Source organism: Hippoglossus hippoglossus, chromosome 24 (assembly GCF_009819705.1).
Source record: "Hippoglossus hippoglossus isolate fHipHip1 chromosome 24, fHipHip1.pri, whole genome shotgun sequence".
Taxonomy (NCBI): domain Eukaryota; kingdom Metazoa; phylum Chordata; class Actinopteri; order Pleuronectiformes; family Pleuronectidae; genus Hippoglossus; species Hippoglossus hippoglossus.
This window is the reverse complement of record NC_047174.1, coordinates 662,501-677,500: the sequence shown is the minus strand read 5'-3', so window position 1 is coordinate 677,500 and position 15,000 is coordinate 662,501. Positions and strand designations below refer to the sequence as shown.

The 15,000-nt window shown below is 44.8% G+C and overlaps 1 protein-coding gene across 2 annotated transcripts in view; it reads left to right on the top strand.

Moving 5' to 3' along the window:
* pex7 (peroxisomal biogenesis factor 7) overlaps window positions 1-15,000 on the top strand; it is a 37,796-nt gene that overhangs the window by 9,852 nt on the left and 12,944 nt on the right. The window contains exons 9-11 of one of the 2 annotated variants that reach the window (XM_034580706.1): window positions 36-91; window positions 7,117-7,216; window positions 13,593-13,720. In XM_034580706.1, coding sequence (XP_034436597.1) covers window positions 36-91; window positions 7,117-7,216; window positions 13,593-13,676 — 240 coding nt within the window. In that variant the 3' untranslated portion in view covers window positions 13,677-13,720. Of the gene's footprint in view, window positions 1-35; window positions 92-7,116; window positions 7,217-13,592; window positions 13,773-15,000 lie in introns of those variants that run through there. The other variant, XM_034580705.1, reaches the window with a different exon arrangement.

Below are 15,000 nucleotides of genomic sequence, written 5' to 3'. Positions count from 1 at the left end.
AGATCATTAAATCACTTTTATTCTTTCTTCTGCAGTTTTCTCCGTTCAGTCCGACGGTGTTGGCGTCCTGCTCGTATGACTTCACTGTCAGGTAGGATCACTGCTGCCTCTTCTTCTTCATTCTCCTCTTCCTCATCTTCTTCATCTTCTTGTTTCCTTCTTTACATTCTTCTTCTCCTCCGCCTCTTCTGCCTCCTCCTCCACCTTTCTGTCGCTCTTGTTCATCTCCTTCTCCACCTCTTCTTCCTTCTTCACTTTCTTTGTCTTCTTCTTCTTCTTCCTCTTCATCTTCTTCGTCACCTCCTCCTCTGTCTTCTTCTTCCTCTCCTCTCATGCAGTCTCTCTCTTCCCCCCCCCCCCCTCTCTCTCTCTCTCTCTCTCTCTCTCTCTCTCTCTTTATGTCTGGTTCTCTCTCTCTCTCTCTCTCTCTCTCTCTCTCTCTCTCTCTCTCTCTCTCTCTCTCTCTCTCCGGACCATCAGGCACTTAGTAAACTTTGTGTGATGGATGTCTGGTGATGGACTCGTGGGTGTTTGTTGTGGTTGAGTTAAGAAACTTCTAAGAAACCTCAGACGTGTTTTTCGTGAATGAGGCTGTTTCAGGTTCTCGTGTGCGAGTAACATAATTTGTAATAAAAATCCGTGAGGAAACAAATGAGTGCGACTGAATCCAAACCCCCGGGAGCTTATTCAGACGTCTCGCCTGAACAAATCACCTGGATATTGATTTGACTCCGCAGCACTTCTCTGTTCTCCTGGAGGTGGTCGGCCTGTGAAGTGCATTCAGAGACTGGTAGCAGCACTTTTCTGACGCAGAGGTTAAGATGTGATCTGGTGTTTCTGCTTACGCTCCTTTTCTTTCAATTACCAGCCACAGTGGGTGGATGGTGTCGTGGTAGAAGAGGTAATGACAGCGAGGACACGGTGTGATACTGTGTGATAAATTCAAGTGGAGTGTGAGCGGATGAGCTGATCCTTTATTGAGCTGCAGCGGCCGGCTTAATAAAATCCGTAATTTCAAGCAAGAGCGCCTTTTGTGTTTCTTACGAGAATACGCTGCTTCTCCATCTCATCCCTTCGCTCCGTGTCTTTTGATGATAGGACATAAGCCCCACCTCCTCCATGTCAGCAGATGGGACATAGACCAAACTTGTGCATGTGATATAATTGCAGCGCCTGTATCTGAGATATTGTGGCTTCATTTTTATCGTCCATCTTTATTTAGTCATTTGTTAGCGAGGCCCTGGAGCCTTCGACAGACTCTTTATCTGTAGCTGTGGAGGAGTTAGCCTGCAGGTTGTGATTACTGGAAGAGACGGAGTTAGAGCCAATGATTACAACGTGTTGGTTCACTTGCATTATTCAGATTAGGTATCCAGGTATCACAGGTTAATTCCACAAGCAAATGAGATAGCAATGCAAAAAAAAACCATTTACCGTAGGAGAAGCAAAATGAATTTTCTTCATTTCCCAGATGGTTTTAATTGCACATTTATTATGTGTATAAAGTCAGGGAAGCATCGCTGAGTGCTGCATGTTCCATAACTGTAATGAGTGAGCGTAGCAGCAGTGGTCTGTCAGATGCATGTGACGCTTTAAACTCACTTCTAACTCCTCTTCAGGAAAAAGGTGCAATGTTGAAAAAGAGCATTTGTACTCAGGAAGGTTCCCCCGTGCAAAGGATTCCAGAAGATTTATTATGCATTCATTTTATGCCATATGTCATCTTTTACTTTGTTTGCAGCCTCCGGCCCTTCGCCTCCTCCTCCTCCTCCTCCTCCTCCTCCTCCTCCTTCTTCTTCTTCTTCTTCATGGAAAATAAACGTGGTTTGCTACATTTCTAATGTGTTTCTAAGGATCATTACCACAGAGGCTGTTGTCATACCTTAGAAAAGGTGCCTCTGTGGCCGCCGGCAGAATTCTACACGTTTCGTGTGTGTGTGTGTGTGTGTGTGTGTGTGTGTGTGTGTGTGTGTGTGTGTGTGTGTGTGTGTGTGTGTGTGTGTGTGTGTGTGTGTGTGTGTGTGTGTGTGTGTGTGTGTGTGTGTGTGTGTGTGCGCTATAATGAAATCGGTACTCAGCATAGAGTATTTGAGCCAATGAAAAGCCTGGATCAATAAAACACAAGGTTTGGCACAGATCCCTTTGGTATTTCCCCCTCCCCTCTCCTCCTCCCCCCCCCGGCTGGCACTTATTCCAGCATCATCCCTCTTTTAGCTTGTCAGCAATCATCCCTCCATCTTTACTTTAGAGTCCCTTCTACAACAGCAGAAGTTGAATTGAGCCATTTTGAGGCGTTCAGTCAAAAACTACTGGAACAAAGAAAGTCTCAGTGAAAGACAGATGACTGAGAGTGTGATCGCTGGAGATCCTCAGACCGATGAGCTCACATCAGCATCATCGTTCATGTGGTTTGTTGAGTCCGATAATACCACAACGCTCATTCACAGACCCAGTGTGCTGACGCAGCTCCAACGCTAACCGTTGCTCTGATTGGTCGCACGTCTGTCCAACTAAAAATGAATAAGGTCTCAGACCATAGACTGTAAATCAAGATGGACGACACGTCTCTGCTGCCACTGTCCAGAGATGAAGCCAAAATATAACAGAGTGTAAACGGATAAGAACGTTGCCATGTTGTGGTGATGACGTAATTTACAGTCAGAGTCTGTGCAGATCGTTGAGTGGAGCCAGAGTATCAAGGTCCCGCCCATATACCTGCCCATCCAATCAGGAGTCAGTCACAGCTGTCAATCATGAGTCTCAGCTTGTATTTATATCATCAAATAACTGATTCAAACCAAACTGATCAGAAACACTTGAACAAACATCAGTGAGAGAAGAACGACCTGAAATGACAGAAACATCTTTAACATTTATTTCACGTCTACTTTAATTTTTAGTTTGGTCCATGTCCCATCTGCTAACATGGAGCAGGAGGGTTTATGACCTATACTGCAGCCTGACACCAGGGGGCGATTGTGACACTTTTCACTTCTTTATCTGATGAACATTTAGCAGATAACGAAGCTGAATGTTCCCTCAGGAGGTGGAGACCAAACATGGAGCTAAAAAACACAAGCTCTGGAGCTGCTGATTAGAGACTTCCTTTACCAGGACAACGTTAAAAGGCCTGAGGGAAAACCCCGATGATGTGAACGCTAACGTTTCTCTAGAACAAGTCTCCGTGTATCTTTGATTCAATCTGTAATAATCAGCTCTGAGATCAACTTGAATCCATTCATCAAGCTGCGATCAAACCGTTCAGCTGTTATCTTAATAAGACATTGTGACTGGGACTGAGGCAGGACCACCACTCCCCCTCTGTGTGTCTGTGGGGGGGGGGGGGTCATGTGTGAACCCTCTCAGCATCAATCATGACTCCTAATGATCGATGCTGCAGCTGGAGGCTCTAATCACCTCATTAACAGGAGACTCTTCTTCAGCCCCTCGTCTTCCTCTCTGTTGATCTGAGCTCCTGTTGGAGACTTTCGAAACAACATCAAACTAAATGTCTTTGACTCAAATCGAAAGTATTCACCTATTACATATTTATTTGTTTTATTATTGTATATTCATTTTGGTAATACACATTTTAGATCGATCAAAAATAGAGACTCACACAAACTGTACTAATTAAAGTGCAATTATATAAATTGAAAATGAGATACGTTCACTCTCTGACATTTTACTTGGAGGCTGCAGGAAAAGTTCCAGAAAATGTCCAGAGCAAATCCTGAAATGTGAATCTCGTGGATCTTGAATCATTTGATCGTGGATCTGTGATTGTGTGATGTGTCATCACTATACTCCCTCACTATACTCCCTCACTATACTCCATCATTATACTCCATCACTATACTCCATCACTATACTCCATCATTATACTCCATCACTATACTCCCTCACTGTACTCCATCACTATACTCCATCACTATACTCCATCACTGTACTCCATCATTATACTCCATCATTATACTCCTGTTTGTGGGAACATTCATTTCCTGTTTCAATTAAAGTCCTCGCTGACATCAGCTCTTTCTCTCTTTCCGTCTTCATGTCGTTCGCTCTTTCTTTCTGTCTTTTTATTTTGGTTTTGTTTGCACTTCTGAACGCTCTGCTGTTCATTTGTGTTTCTCTCTTTCTGTGACTTAATGAGTTTCATAGTAAAAGTGACACACACACACACACACACACACACACACACACACACAAAGCTGACAGGTGAATGGAGGCTTCCACAGATCGAAATACAATAGACGCTAAATAATTACCTCCCATGGAAACTACGGACAAAAGACATCACAGACTAATTTATACAAATAACACAGTGTTTGTCTAACTGGGACAGTCATCTGGACACACACACACACACACACACACACACACACACACACACACACACAGACACACACATCTAAACATGTGAGTCGCTTGTTTTAGTGAAAATCTTTCACTTCATCACAGTTTATATAAAAATAATCATGAGTTTATCTTCTTTCTGATTTCATTATTTATCCGTCGCCTCTTTTCTAGATTCATCGTTTGTCTTTTCTTGTTTTTTGCTCGTTTTCAGAAGTGAAAGTTGTGATTTACTTGAATGTGGTTAAATGTTGAAAAGAGGGAACCAGTGAAGCACTCTGTCGTCTCATTGATCACAATCGTTGCTGATAGATTTCAGTTGTTTGACAGATTTTCTTCAAGTCTTTAAATGTCACATATCTGCTGATACAGATCTGATCCAATACATTTGCTGTTGTAAAACAAGGCCTGGACAATAACATCTTTGATTTATAGAACTTCTCCCAAGGTTTCTAAGGCCACTTTACAGAGTTAAGAACAAATAAGAATAAAACCAACTAAGAACAGGACATAGCAATGCTTGCTGGGGAGATCTGCAGCGTCCCAGGTTCCTGGTGTCAGATGTCGTAGAGCAGATCCGCTGCAACACGAGATGAGATGAAGATCAGCTTCATTTGAGCCGATAGCTAATAAGCATTCAAATAACAGGCCGCTCTCTCCACCAGTCGGTTCATTGATCCTTTCTTCTCTACCTTCAACCTGCACGTGGTTTTAAACCTGGAAGCTCAGGACCCACAAGGTGTAAATAAGCAAAGAAGAAATAAAAGTCTGCTGCATTCGTTCAGATAATTAGTCTGAAAAGCCGACTCCCGTCAGCCGACAGTAAGTCATCGCTCTCTTTACGCAGCCAATCAAAGCAGGAGCGGCTCTCAGCTGCAGGATTATTGCTCCTGCCTCTTAACGCACTGAACAAACACTTTCATTTCTGTTCAGATTTCTTTATTGACTCGGCACTTCATTACGTTTCTCCAGACTGAGTGATGAATGTGTTCCTGCGCATACGTTTCTGCTTGATTTATCACAAACTCTTACTTTGTGCTTATTTCATAAAATTACACTGATATATATATATATATATATATACAGTATATCAGTATATCAGTATATATATATTTACAGTATTTCTTGATGGCTCCACTGCTCAGAAAAGTACGTTTTGTCATTGTTTAACAAAAGTGAGGCTCCAGCGAGAACACAATTATTGAAAAGTAAAAAAAAGAGGTTTTCTCTCCTTAAATCGAGGATGATCATGTTCCGCTGAAAGAAAAACATCATACAAATGACAAACCGTCGACAGCCCTTCGTTAGCATGCTAACAGGCTAAAGAACACCTGTCAATCACTGCTCCAACGTCAGTCGCTCAAACGTAGAGAAAAATCGGAAACTTCTGCTGAATCCTGTTTCTTCACCTCGTCAGGGAAATAAATAAAGTTCATATCGTGTCAGACGTCTCATCCATGAAGCGTCTTCGTGCTGATTGGTCGACACGTTTACTTCTGAAATGTATTTTTTCCTAACTTCGAAAGTTTGAGTTATAAATCAGCACCGAAGTCCGCAAATCACGCTCTGCTCATTAGGCCTGGAAGTGAATATGTCCGCACTGCAGCACTGTACCACACACACACACACACACACACACACACACACACACACACACACACACACACACACACACACGAGGAAAGTGAGTGTGAACAATGATTTACACCAACAACTCACTCAATATATAATATCTCTCAATGGTTGACCCTCCCCAGACACCCATCTCTCAGTGTGTGTGTGTGTGTGTGTGTGTGTGTGTGTGTGTGTGTGTGTGTGTGTGTGTGTGTGTGTGTGTGTGTGTGTGTGTGTGTGTGTGTGTGTGTGTGTGTGTGTGTGTGTGTGTGTGTGTGTGTGTGTGTGTGTACTAATACTGGCCTAATGGATCCCAATGGGAGCTGCAGTGTTCCCTCTGAAAATGATTTAATTACATTTGCAAAGTGGATGAGACTGGAGGGAGTGTTTGCTGCGTCAGGTCTTTGGCACACACACACACACACACACACACACACACACACACACACACACACACCACTCTGTGAAGAGCAGGGAGAGAAACAGTCTTTCAATTAGTCTGATTGGCTGCTGCTGTCCGAGGTCTGGAGGCCGAGTTTTACTGTCCCTCTATTTCTTTACATCTCTCTCTCTCTCTCTCTCGCTCTCTCTCTCCTACATCTCTATATTTCAGGATCTTATTCTCTTCATCCCTTCTCCTTTATATCTTTGAACCTATCTCTCCCTCCCTCTCTCTATCTTCATCCCTTCTTCTTTGTATTGAACCTTGTTCATTCACAGAGTCAGTCAGCTGATATTTAGCTTCTTGTACTGGATGAAAATATCAACGTATCCTTGATTCAAACATTTTAAAACCCTGACTTGTAGAGCTGTAAGGAATGTTGACTTGAATAAAGCGATGACTAATGGACGCCTCTCGTCCCAGACCTCAGCTCAGGGTAAAACAAAAGACAGACGCCGACAATCTGCTGCTGCTTCAGATGAGAAACACGAACTCCTTCATGTCTGGAAACGTCTTGATGTGAACACACATTGGTTTTACTCGCGTTGCCTCCTGAACAGATCGAACACGTACAGTCATCCTGTCCTTTTACTTGCAGTCGATGATGTGGTCACGTTTTCTGTTCTGTTTCTCTGTGTTTGAGATCTTAACTTTTCTAAGTTTCTATCTCTGGTAAAGTTGTGTGTTGTGTGTGTGTGCAGGTTCTGGGATCACAGCAGGGAGCAGCCTCTTCTGGACACGGTGGAACATCACTCAGAGTTTGTCTGCGGGTTAGACTTCAACCTGCACATCCCCAACCAGGTAACACACACAAGTGCGTGGTTAACCATGGAGTAATCGCTGTGTCTGTGTCCGGTTTCTCCGTGTGTGTGTTTCTGTTGAACCAGCGATCTGTGGACTCGTGAGGCGACTGACGTCACACTGACACTTGGCTGTCAGGCGGCTGCATGTTCCAGTGTGGGGGGGTAAAGAAGCAGTGAATTGAAAAGGCCACTCGCGCCTCATTCAGTTTGTTTGGACGGGCGCTGTCAGGTCGTAGTTCAACTTGAAGTCAGGATTTAAATGCTCCTCCTGAGACGTCTGTATCCGGACATCAGTGGTGGAGTCAGCGTCAGTTGTGTTTGAAGCTTCCGTCTGTGAACCAAGGCCATTGGTCCTTTTCAGTCTTTTTAATCTTAAACTGATTCAATGAAGTTGAGCTGTGTTCAAAACAGCCCTCAGACGCCTCAGGCACTTTAATGTTGATGTGATATTTCTCTGTGATCGAGCACCTGAACAGGGGAGGCTGTGAATGCTGGAACCCATTAGCGGCCAGTGGTTCGTACGCTGCTTATCACAATGAATCAAAACAGCCTCTCTAGCTTCAGGCAGCGGCTGGATTCAGTTCTGTTCATTACGCTCTGAAGATCAACCTGTGATGGGTTTGTTCCTCTTTACTCAAGTGTGTCGTTTTTCAGTTTGACAGCAGCACTTATTGATTTCATGTTCAGATTTTAAAATGCTTTCACTCCAAACCCTGCGCTCTGCTTCAGTGAAGAGGATAAACAGATCACATCCTTGTGAGTCTCCACAGTCGGAGACGAGTCGACTGTCCAACACACCAGCTGCTCCCGTTTGTCAGGTTCAGGTCAAGAGGAACATTTAATACAGTCCTTAGGGTTCATCACCCTGTGACTGTCCAGGGACAACTGAAGGGAAGGGCAGTTGTTGGTTTTGATCTTTTAAGGACGCAACTTGATTTTGTCACCATGTGGCGTCACGGTAAACAGCCTGTGGCAGCCAATCACAGAGGGCGAGCTGCCGAGCTCCCGCTTTCAATCTGACAGTGTTTTAGATTAGATTGGATTATTTCTTATTGTCATTGCACAGGGAACAAGAACTGAGACAACGCAATGCAGTGGTGTGTTGAACGGTGTCAGATAATTAGCTGTAGTGTGTGTGTGTGTGTGTGTGTGTGTGTGTGTGTGTGTGTGTGTGTGTGTGTGTGTGTGTGTGTGTGAGAGAGCAGCAGTAATGAGCTGTATTGTTAGCCCTGTTGTTATCGGACTTGTCGTTACAGGAAACAGGCTGTAGAATAACACACTGACACACACAGCTGTGACGAGGACACACACACACACACACACACACACACACACACACACACACACTGACGTCACAGACCAGATCTCCTTTCTATTTTCAGTCTCTCCATCTTGTTTCCCTCTCTCTCTCTCTCTCGCCCCTGTTTCCTCCACGTTTCATATTTCACGTCTAACTCTAATGTCCTCAGGGGATCTCACCTCCAGATAGATTTAAACAATCGTCTCCAAAGAGAACGGTTCTGGGTCGTCACACTAAATGTCACAGAACTCCAGGACTGAATGAGGATGTCGACTTTTTCTTATTCCTCTAACATCATCTTCTCACGTGTCCTCCAGGACGTCCAGCAGCTTCTCTGAAATGAACAGATCCTCATTTAAACAGTCTGTCCACCTGCTGTGTGTGGACAGGATTCATTACTGCAGTGGAGAGGAAGCTCTCCACTTCTCAAACAGGAAGCACTGAACATGAGTTTTCTGCTGCTGGAGTCATACAGAGGTTTGTGTTTAACTCTCAGGAAGTAGAAAGGTAGGAGACATTTGTCCAGAATGATTGTTTAAAGATTCCTTGATTTAAATGACAATGTAAGCTGTGGATGAGAAGCCAGAGGACACACAGGCTCCTCCTCCTTGTTGCGGTACCACACGTGTTGTGAGTCTCCAGCTGCACAAACTGGTTTTATAACATTTTGCTGCCTTAGTGTTTTGTTGTGAGAACTTCCAGTGAACTCTCTCCTCATTTCCATAAAACATGGCTGCCTGTTCAGTTACCCTGACATCAGGTAATCTGCTGGGAACTGTGAAGCTTCAGTTTCAATATCAAACTCTCCTCCTCTTCCTCCTCTTCCTCCTCTTCCTCCTCTCCTCCTCTTCCTCCTGCGACACTTTGTCTCCTCTTTCTTTTAGTTGTGCTTTTATCTTTTTACCTCCATCTTTATTTCTGTCCTTTCTTTCCCCATTTGTTTTAATTTCCTCCTGATATCAGCACTAACTTACACTTATAACCTCTGCTCTAATCACTCGCCCTTTTCTTGTTTCTCCCACACACACTCTCACTCACTCACCCACACACACACACACACACACACACACACACACACACACACACACACACACACACACACACACACACACACACACACACACACACACACACTCTCTCTCTCTCTCTCTCTCCGTCACTGTTGTGGTGTCTGTTCTTATTCAAGTGTAGCCACATGTGCCTGATGGATCACCCTCTTTACAGCACTGCAGGCCAAACCACACACACACACACTGTGCTTTGAGTGTGTGAGTCTGTGTGAGTCTGTGTGTGTCTGTGTGAGTCTGTGTGTGTCTGTGTGTGTCTGTGTGAGTCTGTGTGTGTCTGTGTGTGTCTGTGTGAGTCTGTGTGTGTCTGTGTGAGTCTGTGTGTGTCTGTGTGTGGACCAGAGAGGATGAGGTAATGGATCATACAGGAATGCAGCATGACAACCTTTCACAGGTCTGTAGGTTGGTGATTTGGTAGAAAACCGAATCTGGTCCAGTTCTATATGAAGTGATCTGGTGGAGTGTGCTGTTCTCTGGTTCTAATACAGGAGTGTATCCTCATGTACATTACATTTGGATAAATGATGGAGATTTCCACATTTAAACTGGGATTGAGAAGCAGAACAGAACTGGTGTAACAGCTCGTTCATTGGGATTTATTCTCTCCTGTTAGAACAGAACCCCGGGTGGTTCGGACCAGAGCTCGGCTCAGGTCCCACTTCTCGGTCCGAACTGGATCCAACTGAACCGAGATGTGAACAGGCTCATTGACCCTGATGTGAAGCTGCTGTGTGTTCAGGGACACAGTTCCCTGCTCTGTGTGAAGTGTAGGACACTGAGACCATGTGGACATGTGAACATTTCTACACTGTTACTGAGGAAGTGCCACTCCACACGTTACCATGACGACTCAAACAGCGATAATGAGCGTGTTGTCGTGAACGACGGCTGCAGACGTACATATCTGCCTCGAGCTCATTCATGTGTTAATTATTGTTTCTCCTTTTTGTTTGAAAGAGACTTTTAAGGAGACATTTGAACAATCGTCAGACTTTGAACTTTCTCTGTCTTTTCTATTCCCTTTGGTCTCGCAGCCTTCTCCTTGTGTTCCTCCTCTTTCTGCCGCTCCTCCCTCCTCGTTAGGCGTCTTGTCGTTTCTCTCTTTGTGCTTTGCTGCAGTCTTGGCCGCTGCGCGTGGCCTCGGCCGTTAAAGTTAATTAAAGACGGGCATCCCTCTTCTCAGTGGCTGACTCACTGCACAGCCACTTTGCTTACTCATGGCCTGAAGCTCGTTGACTCACGGACTCAGAGATCCAATCAGGAGGGGAAGGGAAGCCCGATGGTCAGGGGGCGGGGCTGTGACGACGCTGCGTTTGTGTCCAGATCAAACACATGATGTAAAACGGTGTTACACAATTACAGTTAGAATTATCTACATATAACAAATCAATATGTATCCATCTAAAATATCAGAGCTGCAACTCTTTGTTTGAAATGTCGTTGTACTGCGTCGTGTACAGTGTTGTGTACTACGTTGTGTACTGCGTTGTGTACTGTGTTGTGTACTGCGTTGTGTACTACGTTGTGTACTGCGTTGTGTACTGTGTTGTGTACTGCGTTGTGTACAGTGTTGTGTACTACGTTGTGTACAGTGTTGTGTACTGCGTTGTGTACTGCGTTGTGTACTGCGTTGTGTACAGTGTTGTGTACTGCGTTGTGTACAGTGTTGTGTACTGCGTTGTGTACTGCGTTGTGTACTGCGTTGTGTACAGTGTTGTGTACTGCGTTGTGTACTGCGTTGTGTACAGTGTTGTGTACTACGTTGTGTACAGTGTTGTGTACTGCGTTGTGTACTGTGTTGTGTACTGCGTTGTGTACTGCGTTGTGTACAGTGTTGTGTACTACGTTGTGTACAGTGTTGTGTACTGCGTTGTGTACTGTGTTGTGTACTGCGTTGTGTACTGCGTTGTGTACTCTCAGCCTTCTCCACAGAGAGTAAACATGTCTATATGATACAAAGTCAACAGATATGACAGGTGGAAATAAACCCTGAAGGATTTGAAACGCATCCCGTCCGTCACAGTGATTATAATTAATCACAGCACAACCCCCGCTGACATGTTAATACGTTTCCACTGACTGAGCTGACGGCTCGTCTCTGATTGGCTGAGCTGACCCCGCAGCCCAGAATGCAGCAGGACAAACCTGCAGCAGAGAGGAGCCGGATTCTAACGTCTCAGATTCCAACCATCAATCGTGTCTTTGTGATTTCGCTCCTGCTGCAGCTGCTCCTCCTTCTCCACCAAACACAAAGGAGGCTCTAACACCTGTGACCACGCATCTACGAATAAAGCCGAGTGGAACCGGTGTTTCGCTGTTTCAGCCGGCGTGTGTCAGATGATAGCCACGTCCGCACAGAGGCATGTCGTTCAGCTGATAGACACGTCCCCCCTGATTATAGAGTAAATGGTGGAGGTGGAGACGCAGCTGTATTTCATTCATGTCATCAGATCAGCTGCTGATGAGTTTGAGCTCCTGAGGAAGAAGAAAAATACTTTGAACTTGATTTATGATCAATTTACCTTGAATTCCTGTCTTCAGCCTGATTTGCCTTCGTTGGTTTGCTCCTGCTCAGATTATCTTCCCAGTTAATCCCTGTTACCTCCACCATGTCTTCATCTTTGTGCTCAAACCAAACCTGGTGTAATTTGTCGTCTCTCTCTGTGTGCGACACTTAAACTCGACACTTAGAGACAAACACACTGGAACTGAGATAAGGACTTTAGGAGCGTATGAACCGAATGTTCTCTTCGGACAATTGTCCAAATAACTCAGATCTGCAGTGACAAAAACACTGGAAACATCGGAAGTGGATAAGAAGTTCTAAAAAACACAGAAAACATTAAATAAAGTGAGCTCATACCGATTCTTTCTTATTCTGTATTGATCCGTGTTCTTATTCAAATCGTCTCCGTTCATTAAAACCCATTTTTTAACTGGTGAAAAACCAGATTAGTTTCTGTTACTGTCCATCTGCATCTTTGGTCTGAACATTAGTCCTGAGAGATGAAAAGAAGAACATGGATCACACTAAATATCAGACGTCTGTCGAATGCAAAGGAAACTTGAGCGACAGAGTCGGTTCTGTGCTGCTGGAAGAAGAAAAACAGGTTTTATTCTGTCGACCAGCGTCTGTAAATGCGTTTGTCCCAGACCTGATAATGGAAGGTAGTTCAGACGGAGCACTTTGATGTGAGTGTTGCAGGAGACGGAGAACTGAACGCCTGTCGTCTCTCCACCTGCAGCACAAAGAACCTCATTACTTCAGCTGGAAACCAAGTTTTACTTCACTTAGAAAAGCCCCAGACCCCGGTGCTTCTGTTCCAGCATTCAGACGACACCTAGAATATCTAGATGTAGCTTTTATTCCTCCACGTTGGCAGCACCTAGTGGCCAGAGGCGTTATGTTCTTGGGTTGTCCGTCCATCCTGGTCTTGTGAACACAATATCTGGAGAACACCTTGAGAGGATTTCTTCAAATGTTCTACAAACACTCACTTGGACTCGAGAATGAATTGATATCAATGTGAGGCCCCTGGTATGTGTGGAAGCTTCCCAGTGAGCGACGTGTGGACGAGGTTTCTAACACGTGACGGACGTGAAACTGGAAGAACACAAAGATCTCAGGATGAAGAAGAGGAGCCGTCCACGTAGAAGACGAAGACGTCCACTTGGAAACACGAGGAGGTTCCAGATCTTCTGGTGATGAGGGCCGACGCCGGTGTGGATGAGCTGTAAACAACAACACTGATCTTTCCACAGCAGAGTTTATACGTCATGTCCCGCCTCCTGCTGCTCTACAGGCTCCGCCCCTGCTGCTATACAGGCTCCGCCCCTCTACCCAGGCTCCGCCCCTCGCCTGGATGTTCCCCACATGTTCCTGTGTGAACGAGTCGGACCCAACAACCTGCTGCTGCTTCACAGACACTAACTACAGGAAATGTACAGACATGTTTTACAGAGTTTGTGTGAAAGCTTCTTGACATTGTGGCTTGTGTTGTCTGCAGGTTGTTGACTGTTCCTGGGATGAGACGGTGAAGATCTACACCCCCGCCTGTCTGTCTGCTGGAGGGCAGCGTACAACATCGTAGAACTTTTATCCAAAACTTAATCCTAACACCACGTCTGGTGAGTCGTCACTACAGTGGTTTAAAATGGAAACCATGGAAACCAGTCCTCACAAAGGGTGGAACTACAAACACTCTGGAAACGAAAAGGATTTGAAATGCTTAATATGGAACCGTGTGTGTGTGTGTGTGTGTGTGTGTGTGTGTGTGTGTGTGTGTGTGTGTGTGTGTGTGTGTGTGTGTGTGTGTGTGTGTGTGTGTGTGTGTGTGTCAACAGAAAACAGGTTTCTCTATTTACTAATAAAAGAGGACAGCCTGTGAGGCAGCTGCAGTTTAATGTGACGGGGACGAGTCTCAGTTTCTGTGTGACTCCGATCAGCTGGTTTCTTTGGATCAGAAACAGTTTGTTATGTTTCAGGTCAGATTTGCAGGTAATGTGAATAAATCATCTTTCACACGACGTCATGTCAACTGTGTTTCTTCTTCTCCGTTATCTCAGGGATCTTCAGTTAAACTGCAGAACAAATGTCAACTGGGACTAATTTCAGAATAAGTGAGTGTAGATGAAGATCAGTGTGTGCAGCTCCTTCAGGGAAGCTGAGACTCATCTTCATCACTTCACATTTTAAAAAGCGTGTAATTATTCCCTCTCAGGATCCGACTGATGTTCATCTGACGACGTGTGAGTCCGTCTCCTCTGTCAGAAATAGACTCAGAGAAAAGCCTCACAAATACCGGCTCTAAGAAAAGACGGTTAAAGTACGGGACTGTTGAGAATGTAACGCTGACACACCCACAGCGTGGGCGGGACTATTTCATTCATCAGTACTACACCCGATCCGATTGGTTCCGGGACTGAGAGCAGCCGGAGGAGAAGAGCTGAAGCTGGAGGAGAAGAGCTGAAGCTGGAGGAGAAGAGCTGAAGCTGGAGAGAGAACGAGAGGGAGAGACACAAGATCTGAGAGCAAGTGCAACGGCAGAAAGAATCGAACCACCAGCCGGAGCTGTGTCAGTGTGAAACATCACCTGTAATTACTATTCATTACTATTCATTACTATTCATTATTTCTGTTGTTTATGTGGAAATTCCTCTCTCAACATGAAACGATTTAAAGTGACTTAGTAAAACTAAAACATCAGGAACAAGCGAGACCTTCTCACATCACGTTCTGCTGTGTGTGGGATGTAGTTCTTCAAACGCCTGAATACATTATAAACAGTTTACTATAATTATCGCTGTGTTAATGGGGGATTTTCCAGTAATTATCCAGCACAGAAACAGAATGTGAATATTCCACATGCTCCCTGCTGCACGCTGATGTTTCCTCATTCACTCGCCAGGATTTCC